The sequence below is a fragment of the Lygodium microphyllum genome, chromosome 5, assembly GCF_053477565.2.
Source record: "Lygodium microphyllum isolate KBCC chromosome 5, Lygodium_microphyllum_v1.1.10, whole genome shotgun sequence".
Lineage (NCBI taxonomy): Eukaryota > Viridiplantae > Streptophyta > Polypodiopsida > Schizaeales > Lygodiaceae > Lygodium > Lygodium microphyllum.
In genome coordinates this window covers 104,537,797-104,558,734 of record NC_141139.1, presented here as the reverse complement: position 1 = coordinate 104,558,734, position 20,938 = coordinate 104,537,797, and the positions used below count along the sequence as shown (strand labels likewise).

General features: G+C 40.4%; 1 protein-coding gene across 1 annotated transcript in view; it reads right to left on the bottom strand.

Moving 5' to 3' along the window:
- Nucleotides 1-9,216: 9,216 nt before the first annotated feature.
- LOC148036237 (E3 ubiquitin-protein ligase ATL41-like) overlaps nt 9,217-20,938 on the bottom strand; it is a 31,739-nt gene continuing 20,017 nt past the window's right edge. The window contains exons 2-3 of the mRNA XM_087679107.1: nt 10,246-10,343; nt 9,217-10,146 (exon numbers count right to left, since the gene is read on the bottom strand). Coding sequence (XP_087535233.1) covers nt 9,807-10,146; nt 10,246-10,343 — 438 coding nt within the window. The 3' untranslated portion in view covers nt 9,217-9,806. The remainder of the gene's footprint in view (nt 10,147-10,245; nt 10,344-20,938) is intronic.

The window sequence follows — 20,938 nt, the reverse complement described above, 5'->3', positions numbered from 1 at the left end:
AAATCCAGGACTAGGATACGTGGTCTGATTCTGACACTGAGTCCGATTATAGCAGTTGGAAGAAGTGATCCGATTTTTGGAGTGGTCTGATTCTGGGAGTCGAATCGAAAAAGTGGTCCGATTTTTGGAGTTGGACGGTCTGACTCCAAGAATTGAGCAGTCCTATTCTGGGACTCGAACAGCCTAGTCCGATGGCGCGGACGACGGCCCACAGGTTGCGCACGATGCCTCGAGGTCAACGCCTACTCCACGGAATCGTGCAGTGCCATCCAAATAGGTGCAAAGTAATAGGGGGAACTGCTAGGCATACCTTGAAGCAACGCGGCGCTTGAATCGATCGGCACTTCAATGATCTCCCCGTAGCTCTCTCTTTCTCTCGCTCTCTCCCTGGCTCTCAAGCTCACTCTCTTCTTAGAAGGCAGAATGTCAAATGTGGTGTTTCCTAGTTCCCTGGGCCTCTTATTGCCCCATCCCAACCTGTTGTAACCTTAGAAATTAATCCCTCATACTCTTCCATCCAGAAATCTGAATCTATGCCCCTATTTCCCTGGTTCCAGCAACAGCAGAACCCTTTCTATTTTCCTTCTTTTTCCTATCCTAATCCTAACCTAATGCAACAAAAATCAAAACCAGAGATGGAGTTGGATTGTCCTACTCTAATATTTAACAACAAATCAAAATACTTACTTGCTTCCAAGGATTAAAACCTCCTAAATCTCCTAACTATCTCAAGCACCGCTTCGGGCTGCAAACCCTACTTCTATGCTCGATTTGATGCGCACGGCGCTCAAGGCTCGATTCCGTCGGTCACGACAGTAAAACCAAAATGGAGGGGAGCTATGGAGCTCTACGCCAAGACCTACAGACCGCTTATTGATCAAGCATTTCAAGCCAAGCGGCCATGGCTACCTCTCACATAGCCGACGCGCAATGCCTACCTTACGGGTGTAGTGAGCTAACCTTGATACTCGATCGAGTTCCCTCCTCTCTCTTACACTCCGATAGCTCCACGATCCTTATGGCAAGCTCAAGCCCCCTCCATCAAGCTCCATCCTCCATAGCCGCGTAAGAGAAGAGAAGAGAAGAGAAGAAAAGAAGATAAAGAGAGAAGATGGGGAGCTTCTTCTCCACGATCCCTCACTCTCACACACTCACTCCCTCACTCCCTCACTCAAGCACAAGCAAGAAGGCAAGAAACAAGAGAGGAAGAAGAAGAAGCTTTGGCCACACACAAGAATGAGCTTCTCATTCACTTTTGAACTTTATATACATGCCCTACTTTTTGGGCGATCATCCCCACTTTTTACATGGTCGGCCATTAGCCTAGGCCCTCTTTTCCTATTTCCCATCGTTCTAACTTATCCCATTCCCACTAATGCATACAATTTGCACAGGAGTGAGCCCGGCACTCTTTTTACAAGGATTCGGGAGTGCCTTCATATTTAATGGCGCACTTTTACTCTTTTCTTTTCTCGAGGCGACACTGATCTCCATTCAAATTTTCAGGGTCTGATCTCCATCCAGGGAGCCTTTTCCTTCCTTTGTCCTGTGCCTTTTTAGTTATCTCCTTCTTCCATTTTTCCCACACTTCTGCTCCATTTTTCGATCCTCTATGCTGTGGTAAACAGTAGTTTTGACATCAATATGGTGAAGAATTAATTTGAAATGAGTAACTATGGAGAGTAATACCCATAAGGAGGTTAAAGATAGTACGGGAGAGAATGTACTTCCATAATGGAGGCCTTCAATTTCTTCGAAACCATGAGCTACAATTTGAGCTTTGTACTTGTCAATGGAGCCATCTGGTTTAAGTTTTTTGCGAAGTACCCATAGCTGATTACAGATTCTCTAGGAGGAAGGGAAACCAATTTCCAAGTGTTATTGTGAAGAAGAGCTTTGCATTCATCGAACATTGCAACTTGCCATTGAGAGGCTTCAGGACTTTGGAGTGCTTGAGTGACAGAAGGGCAAGGGGTTCGGGAATAGTGATTGGAGGTGAATCTCAAGCTTGTCCCAGGGCAATGTTGGCTTGAAGATGAAAGTCATGTAAGATTTTGAAGTAAGGAGTTGATTATGACTGTACCTCTTCAGTGTCAGAGTCGGAAGTGCTAAATAGAGTAATGGGCATTGATGAAGAAGTTGGAGATGGAGGTCGTAGAGTGGTAACAATGAGAGTAGTAGGGGAAGAATTACTTGAAGTTGAAGACATTGCTGCTATGCGAGCAGACCTTCGAAGTTTGGTTCCTTCAGTGGTAGAGGATGGAGGTAATTGTTGAGAGGAGGCATGGAGAGGATCAGAATTTTCTTGATGATATTGAGCTTGTGAAAGTGAAGGAACAGGAGCTATTCCATCTATGGACAGTGATCTTGAATGCTTTGGAAAGGTGAGAGTATCGAGCTGAGTTGAAGTGTGAACATGGCGGCTATTAATGGTGGCAGGTTGTTGGCGTGGAGAATGATTAGGCAACCTGGGAGACGTCGCTGTTTGTTGCTGTGTGTCATGGATTTCAACCATGTAGACTAGATGCGTGGCGTGATTGTAGAGATTGATGGCGCCATGTGGACTGTTCTAGTCGCCTTAAATGGCGTGGTTGGCGTTGCGTGTTCAGTCGTCACTTTATCCTCATTTGGATTTTTTTTTAATGAGTTGTAATCTAAGGTATTAAGATTGGATTTTGGTAGACTTGGGGCTTGTCCATATGGATAATTTGAACCTTTCTAGATGAGATAAGGGAAATGATAATGGAGAAGAGCATGAAGAGAGAGAAATAGGAAGAGAGGATTTTGTAGAAGATATGGTGGGCCCCTTCTTGAGCCATATCTAATGTCGAAAATGTGTTATTATAGGGAATAACGGGATAAAGTGTGAGAGATTGAGGTTGTGTGGTGTTTACTGGAAAAAGATTAATTTCATGAAAGATGGCACTTTGGCCATAAATAAAAACTTTGTTGTTGGGATCATAAAATTGATAGACTTTGTGAGCATGTGGCTCACCGTATCCTATAAAAATTAATTCTATGGCTTTGGGAGAAAATTTGGATTTGTGATCTTGGTGATGAGAAAAGTAGTGCATCCAAAGGATGTGATAAGTCAAGAGGGTGACCAAACCACAATCTGTAAGGAGTGTTATTGTATAGAGAGTTTGAGTACATGTTTTGAAGATATGTTGCTGTAGTAATTGCTTCTTCCCAATATTCTTTTCCTGGACGAGCTACTAATAGCATGGCTCTTGCGGCATTGAGTAGTGTACGATTCTTGCGTTTGGCAACTCCATTTTGTTGTGGGTGATGTGGTATGGTAAGCTCATGTTGAATGCCAAAAGCCTTGCAATAATCTTCGAACTCATTCGAAGTATATTCTCCTCCATTGTCTGTACGAAGAGCTTTGAGTCGTAACTCGTGCTTATTTTTAAGTGCTTCCTTATATTCTTGGAACTTAGAGAAGACTTGTGACTTCCTCGTGAGAAAATATACAACAGTGTATCTTGAATAATCATCAATAAGCACCATAAAATATTTTGCTCCAGTGACAGATACAAGATTTATTGGACCACAAATGTCGGAGTGTACTAATTGAAGTGGTTGAGTCGTAATGGAGTAAGATTTGGGATAAGGAAGATTTATAGCTTTACTTTGACAAAATGGAAGTTGAGAGAGGGAAGGTGGAAAGCTGCGGATAAGTTTCATATGAATAAGTTGTTGGAGAACATTTTGAAAGGCATGACCAAGCCTAGAGTACCATAGGAGTGTGTCATGTGGTGTACTTATGAGTGAAGTGGAGTTAGCTAAAGCATTTGAATAATGTTGTAGAAGTGAATACCCAAGTGTATAAAGCCAACCTAGTTTGGGGCAGGTAAGTTTGAGAGAAGGTGAGAGTAGCTATAAGATGCAATGGTCTTTGTAGAAGTGAGCAGTGAGAGAGGATTGAGAAGTGAGCTCACTGATACTTAATAGATTTTTCTTGAGACTGGGAGCACAATAGACTTTATGTACCTTGATTATGTGATTGGAGGGAAGCTCCACTTGAATGGTGTTGTAGCCTTGAGCTTGTTGAATGTTGTTGTCCCCCATGCCAATACTGAGAGGAGTGGAGATCTCTTTGAAGTTGACTAACCATTTCTTATGAAAAGTCATATGATGAGTAGCTCCAAAGTCTAGAAACCATGTATATTCTTCTTTGGAGTTTGAAGAAGGTGCCCGAACACTTGAATGGTGTTGTAGCCTTGATCTTGTTGAATGTTGTTGTCCCCCATGTCAACACTGAGAGGAGTGGAGATCTCTTTGAAGTTGACTAACCATTCCTTATGAAAAGTCATATGATGAGTAGCTCCAGAGTCTAGAAACCATGTATATTCTTCTTTGGAGTTTGAAGAAGGTGCCCGAACACTTGTGGCTAGGCTGATGATAGTTTATGGTTGCTCTTCTATGTCATAATTGCCGATGCTAACAAAGTGAGCTTGACCTTTTGATTGCTGTTTACTGAATCTATTTTTTTGACGACAATTCTTTTCAATATGACCTTGTCGTTTGCAAGCATTACATATGAGATGATAATAAGGGTTTCTTATTAAGGATAGAGATTGAAAAGACTGGTAAGAGTTGGGCTTATGTTGAGGATTACCAAGAATCACTTTGAAGTTAGACCGAGAAGAAAACTTGGGCTTTTGTTGAAAGTGTTGAACTCTTTTGTGAAGATGTTTTGGGTTGTAAGTAGTTACAGCTAGAGCCTTGGATTCTTGATTTGAAGAAGTAGAAAGAGTATCTCTCATGACTTGCTCTTGCTTGATTCGATTAATCAATGGAGATTTGAGTAGTAATAAAGACTCTCCAAGATAGAGGCGAGGAAGAGAGGAAAAACATGGCTTGTAATTCTTCTGAGATGACTAAACCAGATATTATGGCTTCATCTAGCAAAGATTGCCACTGTTCTAAGAACTTAATGGTAGACTGATCTTCATGCATAGTGGCAGTAGATAGTTTTCTAAACATGGTCATTTGATAAACAATATCTATGTTCATATGTATTGTTGAAGAAATTCCAAATACCTTTTGCAATGGGTATTGTTCTTACTAGTTGTACTTGTCGATCTCCACAATGGACAAGTATTTCCATTCTCGCAACTGCATCTCTTTGCATCCAATCTTCCTTGTCTTCTCCTTGTTCAGGGTAGTCTTCCTTGCCATTGATAATATTCCATAGGTTTGCTTGAGATAGGTAAAGTTCCATCCTTAGCTTCCACACTTGATAGTTGCTTCCATTGAGTTTGTCGATCTTGATGTGTCGGTTGTAGGAGGTAGTAGCATTGACGAGCGCCATTGAAAAAATGAGTGTAAAGGAGGACTAGTGATTTGTGATTTTGAGGAGAATATGATAAGCTAGAAAGATAGGACCTAGTGCTCTGATACCATGTAGTAAAAACCAAGAACTTGTAGATAAGATAATACTGTGCACAATAAGGGAAAGAGAGAGAGACAATATAGAAATGGAGTGAACTGCAATTGAACATTTCATTGCTAGTAGTTGTATATATACATGGTACATTAAATGAGATAGGTGAGCTTCATCTCTAAATATCTAAGATATTTACAAAGTGGATATCTATGAGATCCTTTTGTCCACATATTGACTTATCTTATCTTATCCAAACTTTTATCCTTATCCACAAGTTTTTCTTTACAAGCTCCTCGCTAGTCTTTTATATCCTAGCGCTAGCCATCTAGTCACATAGATTCTTAATCCGAGTGATGAATGCTTCAACTGTCTCTCCTTCAACAAACTCCTCCGTTGCTAGTTGATTCTCCAAGTTTTGAATCCTTGTTTGGTTTCGTGTTTCATATTGACTCTTCCGTACATTCCAAACCTCTAATACTTTGGTTGTATGCTGCATCAAAGTCAAAAAACTGTCAGAACAGCTTGTAACTAAGGCATACAATGCATCTCCATTCCTTCGTTTCTAAGCTCGTAGAAGATCTGTATTCAATGGAATCATCACACTAAAATTTAATGGGTTGGGGGTAGGCTGTGATTCTGCGTCAGTCCTGAGCACAATCTCCAAAAGCTCATAAGAATCAAGGATAGTTATAATTTTGAACTTCCATAAGGTGTAGTTTGTACCATCTAACTTGCCTTCGCTAAAGGTTGGTGGGTGAATCCTTAGTGTTTGAATAGCCGATATAGTAGCACCACCTCCTACACCGCTTCTTGATGTGCCAAAACCGCTTCCGAAAGACATCATTCCTCTTTGCTATTAAAGCCTTTGTCTCTTGCACACTCTTCGATCCTTAGAGTCCCCTGGGCTCTAATACCATGTAAAAATTACACGACGCAACAAACAAAATCTAAGATAGAGATAGAGAGTACACAATAGATAATAGGAGAATAAAATAATTCTTTAGCTCCAAACAACTGATACAAAGATGGCTATATTCAACCGTATGTTTCCATTGTGAAGCTTAGATAGTGATCTAGACAAAAAGTAGGTGAAGAGCTTAAGGCTAGTTATAACAACTCTGATTGGGTGAAAGATAGATGATTGATGGCTGTGAAGGGGTTTGGCTTTTATAACCAGTGAAGGGAGTCATGATGGATGACCTTCCATATGTACCTATGTCTGTTGACCTTCCATATACACACGTGTTTGTTGACCTTCCATATGCATGTCTGTTGACATTTCATGTGCCCGTCTGTTGACCTTCTTTCATATACATGTGTCAGTTAACCTTCCATGTACCCATGTGTCTATTGACCTTTCATATGTGCATGTATCTATTGACCTTCCATGTGCACCTCCACTAGTTGGCTAGGAAATATTCCATGAAATATTTCCTTTACTGTTGGCTAGGACCCTTGATAACTTCCTTACCCCACAACTCAATGCAATATACCTCGAGTTGCTACTAACTTAACTATTCCATCTAACCCAAAGATTAGACGCACAACGGTCACATTTTTACCATCTGATCACATAGACCTCATCCGACATACAAGTCAAGACTTAACCAATATTTAAGCTTCCATATGGCTTCTCCTCACAATGGGGGCCTTACAACTTTGAGCACCATGGATCATTGGTGGCACCTTATGAAGGTTGGACATTGAGCATATCTAACATTAACAATTATCGCTTGATTAAGATAATAATTATTCCAACTAAGGAACATCTTTGAGATTCCTTAAAACAAGGGTTCTTGATAATTCTCGTCCCCCGTAAAACTCAGTGCAATGAGTTTGGAGTTGCTCCCAACTTAACTACATCATGTAGCCTGTAGGTTAGACTTGCATAGTTTACTTCTTTTATTATTTGATCACACATAGCTAATCCCTAACCTAGAAGTTTGAAACCAACCAATGCTTGGGCTCGCATATGGCTTCCCCTCATAATTAGGGTCTTATAACTTACAACACCATGGATCATTGGTGGCACCATGGATTAGGATATATCTAACATGGACGCTCTACCAAGCCTTTCATTAAGAAACTTGTTCAATAGAGAACCAACCAATACTTGGGTTCACCTATGGCTTCCCCTAATAATTAGGGTCTTACAACTTACAACACCATGGATCAAGATATATCTAACATGGACGCCTCTACCAAGCCCTTCATTGAGAAACTTGTTCGAAAGAGAACCATAAACCTTGCTAATATCTATATTGTATGCCTTGTTCTAGAGTAATTTTGGCAACCTCAATTTCACCCTCTTGTGCCTCTCCTTCACTTTTGCCAAAGACCTCCCTAAGCACTCTAGCTCCCTATATTCCTCTCCTTAGCTTGCATCAAACTTTACTACCTTGTGATTGACATTGTAATGGATGGAAAGGCTCCATTTCCCCTACCTTCTTAATCACCATCACCATCCTAAAGGAAGACCTATGGAGTACTAATTTTGTAAGTGAAATGAAGAAGCTCCCATCTGTTTCACTTGAAGATCATGTATTCAAGTTTGTAACAATTCACCCACAAGCACAAAAATTACACCACACAAGCTTGTTGACTTGTTAGAGTTCAAACGCTACTACTATTTGTTTCCTACTAGAAAAATGTCCTAAAAGGCATGACTTTGTTAAATTACAAGCTCATCGAGCAAAAGACTATAGCCAATCCGAATCAAGTGATCAAGGCTAAAAAAAGCCACAAAGGATTGATACACCTACTATCTCCACAATCAAGAGAAACGTGTGCAAAAGATATGATGAATGACATAAAAAGACAAGAATAAGTGCATATATCAATCCACTCATATCATTGCTCTAGTGCCCTATAGTAACAAAATCCTTGCATTACATCATGTAACACAAGTTAAATATAGAACACACTATAAGAACAACATATAAGCCATTCTTTATAAGGCTAAACAATCCTTGCATTATATCATGTAAAACGAGTTAAATAAGGAACACACTATAAGGACAACATATAAGCAAACAAAAAGGGACTTCTTGATAAGGTAACAATTCATTTGTGATAGTATTGTGATAGTACTGTTTCATCACTTCCTCAAATAACTAAAGACAAAAGAAAAAAGAGACCACCACCTATAGTGAAAAGCAGTCATACAGAACAATAGCATATGCAAATAAACTTTGATCCTTGCTCCCTATAATAAGCAAAAGAGGGACGTCTTGATAAGGTAGGTATTCATTTGTGATAGTAGTGCTTCATCACTTCCTCAATGAATTGAAGATGGAAAAAAAAAACACCTATGATTTAAAAAAAGCCATACAAAACAATACCGCATGCAAATGATCCTTGCTCCCTATAATAAGCACAACTATATTCCCAAAAGTAAGGCTCTGCTGTCTTTCCCAAAACAAACAAAAAAGGACTACAAAAACAGCTTTAATCAAGCATCTCATGCAAGTAATTTCTCAAATGATGATTCACCATGCTATTGTACATAGGTAAAAGCATATGCCCTAACAACCAACAGTAATAAACAACTGACTTGTGGACTTGTTTTTTTTTTTTCAAAAACTCAACTTATCCAAGATATTTATGTCATGATATTTAAATGGCCCAAAGTTGAATCCAAAGTTAACCTCATGAAACATCACTCAATGTAAAAACCATCAAACCATGTGCTCCATGCCATAAAACTATCTACGCTTTGCTTGCTTCCACTACCTGTGGAAGAGCAAATAGTTATACCATTTACTTTTCAAATTATCAAAGAATGCAACCATTATCAACCTAGCTTTCAGGATATAGACATGAATATTGTCTTGCATTTTAGAAATTCCTAGATGAACCTTACATACAAAAATAAACTTTGACCTTCCCAAACTCCCAACACTTTTCATGAGATTGACAATTCAAAAACCACTCTTCCTTGTACACATTTACATCCATCGAGATTGGCAAAGTTATATAGATCGGAGTCTGGTCCTATCTAAGATTTTCCTAAGTCTCAAAATTGGCCCACATTTAGTTCTAAAGGGCAAGTGCAATCCTTGCGTTATTGCATACTAAAACCTACTAATATACTTAGAAAACCTTTGGTTCCCAAGCTACTTGTAATTTACAGTGATTGCTGCATTGCCAGGATGTTGTATCTACTTGAGCTCTACCTCAAAGTAACTATCCCTGCCTCTCAGCAAATTCTCTTGACCTCCTCTCTTTTGTAGCCCTTAAAATTGGATGTGATTCCACCAAATGTACGTCTCAGACTATATGATCTTTGATATTCTGTACCTTCGGCAAGACCAATCGGCAACCATTCTCTGATTTCAACTAGTATATTTGCCAGTTCTTAAGATTGTTTGGTGGGCAAGATAAAGAACACCCCTCCATCTCTGGAGCATCTCTGTTATTTAAAGTCACAGGCTGGGCTGGGACACAGGATGAGAAAACTTCTCCTCTGAATGTTCGATAGGAACTGTGACCAGAATACTTTAGGGCCACTTGGCTGTTCAAACAAAGAATCAGGAAGAGCACCAGGACTAAAACGTGGTTTTGCTGAAAGATTTATAAGAGGACCTCTTGCACTTCGCCATTCAGGGACTGACTTTAAAGAGACCCGACATATGGGACAAGTTGAATGTTGTTGAAGCCAAGCATCAATACAAGTGACATGGAATGTGTGGCCGCATTTTGGTAGCACACACAATGCATCCTCCTCCTCATAGTCACCCAAACATATTGTACACCTTTCAAAAGCACAAGAACAAAGTCAAAACCTCTCCCCATACAAAGGAGCCAGTTGTGAATTGCAAGGCAAATGCTAGCAGCAAAACCAATGATCTTACAGGTTATCCTCCATACAAATGAACACCTGCTGAGTGACAGTGATAATTGGGAAAGATGCCACAATGGATGAGTCCAGCCCTTGGTCAAGAAGCTGAAGCTGCAAAAACAACAGTGTTAAGTTACTAACAGAGCTATTTCGTTTTGAGATGTATGCTGGAAGGCAGTGTTTGAGAAAAGAGAGGTTCATTTTATCTAAGTCCAGTTGAATTTTTAGTGGTAAATCATTCTCAAAATGGAAGCATGATGGTAACAGTCTAAAGTTCCTCTTTAGCAATCTAAAGCTTTAGCTGTAGTCCCAAAAAAACATGAACAAAATGTTAGTTCAACTTGATGGATGGCTTCCTCTCCAAAGCGCACTTGAGAGGGCTTCATATAAAGCTCAATGTATTTCCCAATCATGGCTCCATACTCCTAAAGACAACCTTCAAGAAAGAAGCTGGGCCAGTTAGCATTAGTACTGTGTCCTTTCCTTTGGCAGAAAAAGGTTTTGTCATACACTAGTGTTTATCTTTGGTGCTGGAGTATTATTTTGCATGGCACATTGGGCTATCTGCCCCCGTCCCCAGAGAGGACAGCATGTGTACTTGAAATATTTGAGCCACAGGAGAGTGCAGGGAAGAACGTAGGGTGGATTCGCTGTAGCCGGAGCATGTTTGAGTTCTGTTATGATTTCTAGGTTGTGCAATCAGGCGACTAGTGTAAATCTGTCTATTTGGTTGTGTTTTGCGCAAGTTCTTGGCTAACCCTTCACCCTCACTGCTATAGTTGCTTTGTTTTGCATCAGCCAGACGCTTTGCTTCGTGTTTGATTGCATGATCAGCTTTGTCACTCCAGCACAGTGCCATGACAAGTTCCATTGGTGTGCAACATTCTTTGAGCTCAAGTCCAAGTGTTCAAGCTGTTCAATCCACTCTAGTTCACCAGAACTCCTCACCATTCTATCTAGTTCTTGTCCCAAGTAAAGGATCCAATTAACATTACAAAAATTCCCAACAAAACAACATGGAACTCGTTTCTAATTTTTTCGGAAACTTGTACAAAACCTATGAAACCCATTCCATACCCTCCCATTTCAGAAACTATGAGTCATACTCTATATGCATTAAGTTTTATTATAGTGTTCTGCCATCTCGAATAGAACTCATTTCTAATATTTTAGGAAACTCATATGAAACCTATGAAACCCATTCCATACCTCCCCTTTCGGAAACCTTGGGTAACTATGTGCTATTGATTGCATTTCATTGCCCTTTGAGCCTAGTGGTGATTGGTGGCTTTAAATTATAGCGCTACACAAGTAAAAGGGACTTGATATTAGACTCATAGCCCAACCATAGAGCCAAACAAGCTTAACCTGGAGCCTGGGGGCTAGAAGTCCGCACCATCCCGGTGTATGGACAGTGTCGGACAACAAGCCAAAGAGTCCAAGAATGGTAATCACATAATGAATGTGCACAATAGTGCCTTGAGTCCTAAAAATAAAACTCAGCTGCCCTAACCCTTAAGAGCCCTTAGTGAATTCGCACTAAATCACTTCATGACCATTGCAACCACTACTACTAGTGCCCATCCAAGTGTTTAAGGATATAACACTTCCCCCCTTCTGAATAATTGCTGTCCTTAGCAATATCCTCAAGGATGGAGTGGGAAAAATGACTCCTCAATGAACGTACCAACTCCCAAGTAGCCTCCATCTCTATGTAATTTTTCCACTTGACCAAATATTCGGGATAAATGGTCTGATGGAATTGTTTAGTCCTAAGATTGACAACCAATTTGGAATTGAGTGGGATATATTGAGCAATGTCCTTGAGCTACAGGGCTTCCTCAATCAAAACGTGCCATCATGGCAATACAAGGGTCGAAGGTATGGGCCCTATATGTAGAATATGAAGAAGCAAGGGGAGGTTAAAGAGGACTCCGACATTCTACAAAGGGAGAACGAGGCTCCAAGTATTGATCTTTGCGTTGCTCTTCGCAACGGTCGGGCCTGGTGTGACTGCCTATCAAGAGAAGGGAGAAGCTCCTCTTCGGACTTGTCAAAGCATCAAATCGATAGTAGTCAATTAAAAAACTGCAAACACAATAGAAAAAATTTGTGTTTTGGTGTCAGGATGCCCAACCAGAGGGAAAATCAAGTACACTCTACCAAAGGAAGTTGTAATTGTCCTAGACACTTTGTAGAAGGCACAAACAATGCAAAAAATCTGTGTTCTTCTCACAATAGATCTGCTCCACACAACAAGTTGAGTGTGGTCTTCTCTTAATAGAACCTTTGAGTCCTCACTTTGGCGATGATACCATGTGAAAGACTGCAATAGAAGAGGAAACATGAACATAGAAAGAGAAGAGAAAAGAAAAGACTGTAATGAAAGAAGGCTATGGAACGAGAAAATAAGCATTGAACTAAATGAAAGATGAATACAAAAGAGAACTAATCAGTCTGTACATGCAACCCAAGGCATCAAATCAACCTAATGACGAGAGAAGAGTCTCTCTTTGTCAGAGTGTGTTGAAACCTACAGAGGCAATGTCATGAGGATGTGGAAATTTGTATGCTTTTCTTGGCATTGATAAAGTGTTAATCAAATGTGCAAATGTGTTGTACAAGTTAGTTATTTCACAATGACAGCCCAAGGACTCCGAGATATCATTGGGTGTCAAAGGCAAAAGTTGTAATAAGTTAAATTAGTTAGGTACTAGGTGGTGCCCAGTGACAAATTTTGGCCTATAATATTTTATTAGCCGTTAATGTCAATAATAACATCAAGGACTAGGCATTAATTAGTTAATTAATGCCAATTCAAGGGCTAATAAATGCTCAAGTTTGCTTGGATGATAAATTGGCCTAGCCAATTTAATTGATAGTTGGCATAGTTAATTTTTTGAGCAATAATGAATAATGATATGAATTTTCAGAATTTTAATTCTGGAAATTATTTTAATTGGCTGAAATTTGCCGAAAAATGCAATAAGAAGGCTGCCATTTGGCAAAACTTTCCCATGCAAATGAGGGAAAGGCTATATAAGGCTGGTGGTTCTAGCATGGTGGAAGTTGGAAGAGAAAGAGAAAGAGCTGCTGCTGCAATTTTCCGGCCATTAGAGGCTCTCAAAGAGTTTACTCCAGTTGATCAAGAGGCAATTGGTGGCAGATGACAGCCCTTGTAGGCTGCTTACAGCCAGGTGATAGTAAGTTTGGGGCCTGCAAGGGCAGGTGACTACATGTGGGGCTCTTGTTGATGGTGGGCTGCAGCAAATCAACCATTCACAGCATGGCAAGGAAAACATTAAATTTCAGCCAATTTTGGCAATGAAACTCTGAAATTTCTCTCCAAGTTCCTCTCTATCCTCTCAACGAATTCATAGCTTCCTTGAAGATATCTCAACCAAATTCAGTCCCAAGTGGATGCCATTGAAGAAATTCTGCTGTTAAACCCTAATTGACTGCCTCAATCCTTAAATCACGAAGTGTATCACGTGCTCAATAAGGAGGATGCCATGCTCCCCTTACCTCTCTACCTCTGTTGAAGTCTCAAGAATGTCCAATGGTCCTAGCGAAATGGGTGAAGCAATATCCTCCACTAAGGGTGGAGCCTCAATAGGCAGACGCTTGAAAGGCACTAGAGCAAGTGCCCAACTATCACTTGGATCTCCAAGTATGGGATGCTCAACACCCCCCTCTACAACTCAAAACTCCACGAACGCAACATCTCGACTCGTGCATAGCTCCCATGAAAGGGAATCATAATGTATCCCTAGGACTATGAGCTATAATCCACAAATACCTCTCTTTTGGAAGTGGGCTCAAACTTATCCCTCTCTTTCTTCAAAATGTCAACATAAGTATCACACCCGAACACCCTGAAATAAGACACATCCAACTTTTGACCAAAGCCAACCTCAAAAGGTGTCATATCAACAACGACCAATGTAGGAGATTGATTAAGAATGTAGACAACAGCGCCCACTGCTTCGGCCCAGAGACATTGAAGTGTCTACTAATGCTCCATCGTAGTCCACGCCATCTCAATCACGTTGCGATTTTTCTACTCCAATATGCTGTTCTCCTAAGGTGTGTTTGTGTTGGCGAACTCCTGGTGTATGCCATGATCTGCACAACATCCCTTGTTAGAGCACAAGATCTTGAGTTTCCTACTAGGCATGTTCTCCTTGAAAAACCTCCCTTGTCAAAGCGCAAAATCTTGAGTTTCCTGTTACACATGTTATCCTTGAAAATCAACTAGTCCTTAAAGTGTGAGAATGCTTCAAACTTTAGCTCCAAGAAGTACGCCCGAGTCGTCCTACTAAAATCATCAACAATTAGCATGAAGTATAAACTTCCCTTAAGGGACTCCGTCCCTATCTATCCGTGTGAGTCCGTAGAAACAAGCTTTAAGGGCTTCTTAGCCCTACACAAAGCCTTGCTGGAAATAGCATCTCTATGTTGCTCCCACAAATGCAAGACACACATGTCAAGTGGCTCACCCTAATCTCTGATAATCCAAGCACAAACTGACACTCATAGTTGAGGCGACCAAACTAAGCATGCCATAGCTCCTTCAAAGTCTATAAAGAAAGAAGCGAAGTAAAGATTAATGAAGATCTCATCGTGTAGACTCCATTCTCCTCCTAGCTTACACAAAGAACTTGTTGAGAAGCTCCATTAAGAACTCAAAAAGAGTTCTTATCAAACTCAACTATACGGCCAAAAGCACAAATCTTGCTCACTAAAAGTAAATGATACCTAAATGGGCATATAGAGAGCCGCTAATTCCCTTAAGGAACTCCGTCCCTATCTATCCGCGTGAGTCCGTAGAAACAAGCTTTAAGGGCTTCTTAGCCCTACACAAAGCCTTGCTGGGAATATCATCTCTACGTTGCTTCCACAAATGCAAGACACACATGGCAAGTGGCTCACCCTAATCTCTGATAATCCAAGCACAAACTGACACTCGTAGTTGAGGCGACCAAACTAAGCATGCAATAGCTCCTTCAGAGTCTATAAAGAAAGAAGCGAAGTAAAGATTGATGAAGATCTCATCGTGTAGACTCCATTCTCCTCCTAGCTTACACAAAGAACTTGTTGAGAAGCTCCATTAAGAACTCAAAAAGAGTCCTTATCAAACTCAACTATACGGCCAAAAGCACAAATCTTGCTCACTAAAAGTAAATGATACCTATGGGCACATAGAGAGCCGCTAATGTGTGGGCACCACCTTGTCCATCCAAAATCAACAAGATATCCCCTTTGCCTTTGATCGGGATTGAAGAGTTACATCAAACACATACAGGAAAAACCATCTAAAGGAGTCATGTGGAGGGAAGCACCACTATCCACAATCCACTCAAAACAAACTGGGGGCCGACATCGCACCATTAGTGAGATCGACAGGGGCACCACTATCCACAATCCACTCACCACAGACTGGGGGCCGAAATCACTCCATCAGTGATCGACAGGGGCACCACTATCCACAATCCACTCACGAGATTGAGGGCCAACATCACTCCATCAGTGGTTGTCAGAGGAGCATCCTCAATCACCTCCAAATGGAGGAAGGCAGCCGATGAAGAAGTAACCACCACTCCCAAGTCCTTTATAGCCTTCTCCTTTTGGCGTCCTTGTCGTTTTGGGAGAATCTTTCTTCCAATGACTTGTCCTGCCACAAATGTAGCAAGTAGACTCCTTGACTTTATCTTGCTTGGTCTTCTTGTCCTCCTCCTTCTTGTTATTTTTATTCCCTTTTTATTGGAAAGACCGACTTGTCAACACCTCCAACTTAGAAGCGTTGTGATCTTTGAGCTATTCCTCTTGGTCCAAGACCATCAAAACCAACACCTCCCACTTAAGGATTCTATCCACCCTAAAGCAATCAAGATGGAATAAAATACACTAAATTGAGGGGGTAACTGCAAAAGAAGAGTTATCGACATATCCTCCGAGGTAATCACCTTCCCTGTGTTCTAGACTTGCATTTGCAATGGCCAAAGCTTATTGACATGCTCCCCCATAGAAGAAGACTCATTGGGACTCAAAGTCCACATCTGAACCTCCTAAGACACCCACTTCATAACGATGGCCTGATTGTACATTTGATTCAACTCTAGCCATATATTCCATGCCATGGTCAAGTGTTTGATGTAAGCAATAACAATTGGAATGCAAAGAGAAAGAGAAAACAACGGATGCTGACATTTAGTTTATCCCAATCTGCCTATATCTTGAGCAACCCAACTTTATGATTTGTAGAAATCTTGGGAGGTATCACAAGCTGTAAGATGGTCTATAGCCTCAATCACGAGCTTTGCCAAATCATAGGACTCCAGGATGGCAAGCATCATTACCTACCACATGCCATAATTCTTTCCATCAAGCTTCTAATCTAAGACACCCACTTCATAACGATCATACAATTGTATGTTTGATCCAACTCTATCTGCAAGAGAGAAAGAGAAAACAATGGATGCGGACATTCAATTTATCCCAATGTGTATGTACCTTGAGCAACTCATCTTTATGATAATAGGAAAGCTTGGAGGTATCACACACTATAGGACGGCAGTCTATAGCCTCGATCATGAGCTCCGCCAAATCATAGGACTCCACAATGGCAAGCACCACTACCCGCCAGATGCAGTAATTCTCCTCATTGAGCTTCAAAGCCAAAGGACGAGTCAATAACACAAGGACCTTACAATCCATAATAACCTGAAACTCCACATCAATCTCAAAAGACATGTCTCCTAAATAACCTGCATAAAAACTAGGGCAGCCCTCTCTGACTCTGCATAAAGGGCATGCTAGGGCTTCTTCCTCTACTCGTCCCAAGTGGTTTGAAAATCTGCTCCAAAAGACTAAAAACGAAGCCTTTTCTCCTTCACGAACAACAATAACCTGCAAAAAACAACTTCGCTCCTTTCCCGTGCTTCACCTATTCATCTCAGCCTCCAAGTGCTGAAAACACAAACTTTTTTTGGGCTGAAATCTATTGTTTAGGTCTGCCCATGATTGATCAGCTCTTCAATGTTGCTCTAATACCATGTCAAAGTGTAGTGAACGCAAAAGCGTATGGACAAGACTAAAAGACTAAATACGAGAGAAAAGGGGGAGAGAAAAGAGACAATAGAACGCAGAAAGTTGTAGTAAATGAATGCTGAAATGAATAAGGCAAATGTACAAACAGGCTGTCAAAGTATCTCCTCGAGCCAATCTCTCTCTCTACCTAAAACAAACAAGTGGCTAATGACCAGGGCAGGCCACTCAATAAATAGACCAATAAAATATGAAAAAACTGATTATGTCAGCCAGTAAAAAACTGGCCAACTGCAGCAAAAATGACTTTGCTGAATAAAATAATCAATAATGGTGCACAGAAAAAATCAGACTGCCATGTGGCATCCTACATGGCTTGTTTGGCCTACCCTACTGCCCAAGAACTGCAAAGAACTGTCCAACCTAATAAATAGGAAATGCATAACTATTCCCAAGAATGCTAACTGTACAACAGTAACCTGAGAATGCTTGTCCAAGTGATGAATAAATCTCTAACACAATTAATCCACATGCAAGGTCAACTTGGAAGTGCCAATTGAATCCTTTTTGGGCAGCAAGGCATGCATGCTAATGTGGATCACTCGGGATACTTTGGTGGTGGTTCAGTTTTCCAAGCAATGGTTGATAGAGCAAGTGAAGCCTCTCCATGTTCAAGGAAAATCAAGATGCTATGATTGCTTAAGCAATGTACGCTTTTTGGTAGCAATGTATGCTTTTTGGTAGCAATGTGAAAGTACCAAGAATCTATGTGATCCAAAGAGATAAGGACCTAAAACCTAATGTAGGTTTCAAGGCAAGTGCTTCTTGGTGAAGTTTCAATATTGTTTCACCTAAGCAAGGATGCAAATGGATGGAGTGTGACCTTGCAGATCATCCTCAATATTGCACTTTATCTTTATGTGTTTTAGTTAAGAACCAATTTTGAATTGGGCTCTTTCAGGTTCAGCACAACATAGAAGGTCTAGAGATTACATGATGCTCAAGGGGGAGGTTGCATCTCCACTTCCCTAGTGATGGACGGCTCAATTATGCAATGGATCTTGGATGCACTTGATTTGCATCCAAGGTAATGTATGCAAACAATATTTTCACCATTGGGATCACTATTCAAGGTACTAGTTAATATAAGTTAGCATGCAAATATGTATGGTTTGCACCTAGGCTTTGAAATTGTACATTTGCAAGATTGTTGACATGTATGGAATACATGCAATGTACATTTGGTTGTGATATACATTTGCAAGGCATGTATGGGATACGTGGACATCATGCAATGTACATTTGCAAGCGATGCAAGAGGAGTACAATTGCATAAGTTACATTGGGTTTGTAGCTAATGTATGTTATACATGAGTATCATGTGATACATCATTACGATAAGGCACTAGTTGTGCTTAGTTTATGGATTACAATGCCTTGGAGGTCAAAACAGTGTTGGGTTTTGGCACATAAATGCACCCCTTATGGTCTTGACAATAGTTATGATTCATGTGTGTGAATCATAATTAGTGACTAGAATTTCCCATATGCAAAGGCCATGAGCATGGTTAAGAAATAGGTGCATATATTGTTTAGCTATGATGCTAGCAAGTATTCCATTAGTGGCAATATATGCTTTTGACAAATTGTAGAAGGATTTCAAAGGAAGGGGAAAAAGGGGGGAGAGAGGGGGGAAGGGGGGGATATCATGAGGATGTGAAATTTTTTATACTTTGGCATTTGATTAAGTGTTAATCAAATGTGCAAATATGAGGTACACAACTAATGTGTAAGTTAGTTATTTCACAATGATAGACCAAGAAGCTCAAGATGTTAGTGGAGGTGTCAAAGACAAAAGTTGTAATAAATTATATAAGTCACATACTAAGTAATACCCAATGACAAATTTTGGTCTAGAATATTTTATTAGCCATTAATGTCAATGGTGACATTAGGAACTAGGCAATAATTAGTTAATGAATGTCAATTCAAGGGCTAATAAATACTCAAGTTTGCTTAGATGACAAATTAGCCTAGCTAATGTAATTGATGGTCGGTATAGTTGATTTGTTGAGCAATAATTGATAATTAATTCAAAATTTGAAATTTTAATTCTGAAAATTACTTTAATTAGCTGAAATTTGCTGAAAATGCAACTAGAAGGCTGCCACTTGGCAAAACCTTTCCATGAAAGTGAGGAAAAGGCTTTATAAGGCTGATGGAGCCTCATTCCAACATTGTGGAGGTTGGGAGAGGAAAAGAAAGAGCTACTACTGCAATTTCCCAACCGAAGTTGGCTCGTGCACCATTATCAAAGAAAATCAATGCATGTTGATCCCTAATTTTTTCCCCATGCTTTGCACAACTCAGTAGCATCATCATTGGGCTGATCATTAACAACATCAGGCACCAATTCCACTAATGTTTTGGGCTTCTTTCCTTTAGAATCTCCCTAATTTTCTAATTTTTCAACTTGTTGCCTATTGGGACAATCCCTTGCAATGTGAACCCCTCCTGTTCACAAATAAAACATTTATTTGCAGCCATCAATTCCCTACATTGTGCCACTGTTTCTGAGCCCTTTCTTTGCTGTTTTGGCCAGTTTTCAGGCTGTTTTTCAAATTTGCCCCTTTCTCAACTTTAACAACTTTTTATTCAGCTTCTTCCCACTCTCTAGGAAGCCCGAATCATTCCCACACAACAAAGTGTTGACTGTAGCAACAGTCTCTATGAGTTGAGACATACTAGACACGGTCGATTTAATGCAAAAATCCATGATTCCATGATTCCTTTGGGCAGCCCACAAACATATTTTCCCACTTGCTCATAAAGGGGTATGGGGCGATAAGAAGTAATAGGCAGCAATGCATCCCAAAACTTCTTATTATATTGCTCCAAATTCTCACATTCCTTAGCATCTAACTTATTCCAAGTTGTCATAATATCCACCTCAAAGGTACTTGTCAACCAATTAAATGCAAACATTTGCTTGAATTGTAACCACGTTGACGGTACTCTATCTTACATCAAAAGAGTGGACCACCACTATAATGCATTCCCTTTCAAGAAAGTGGTTGCCTTTCAAATCTTCGAGGACTCCATGAAGTACCCCCCTGAATAGGCTACATCAAACTGCTAAATGAAAGTCAAAGCTTTCAACCTATCTTGTAAACCATTGAAGGGCTCAAATTTCATTGTTTTTCCACCCTCATCATAGTCTTTTGCTGCCCCTTTGGGTGATAAGTTGTCATACATTAACTACTGCAAAAAGAGTGTGTTTGCTGAATTTACATCAAAACCAACGCCAAACAGAGCATCTGCATGAGCAACATTCATTCCTTGAGCTCCATAAGCATTTAGGGGTGCAAATGCAGTACCAAACATGCTACTTTGTGCCCCAAGCATCAAGCCAATGCTGCCATACATATGGTTGTGCATATTTCCAACCACACCCAAATACATTGGGTCTTCCACACCATGCATTGGTTGCTGCATACCATAGGGATTTGTGCCATGCATTCTCTATGCGGTCCTTGTCTAACCATAGCATGAAAAATCGTGCTTCCACCAAAATATCACGGCTACCCCATCATAGCATGCATACCCGGCTGTCCAAAATCCATTGGATTGGCACTTCTGTGATGGCCTTGCATTTGCAT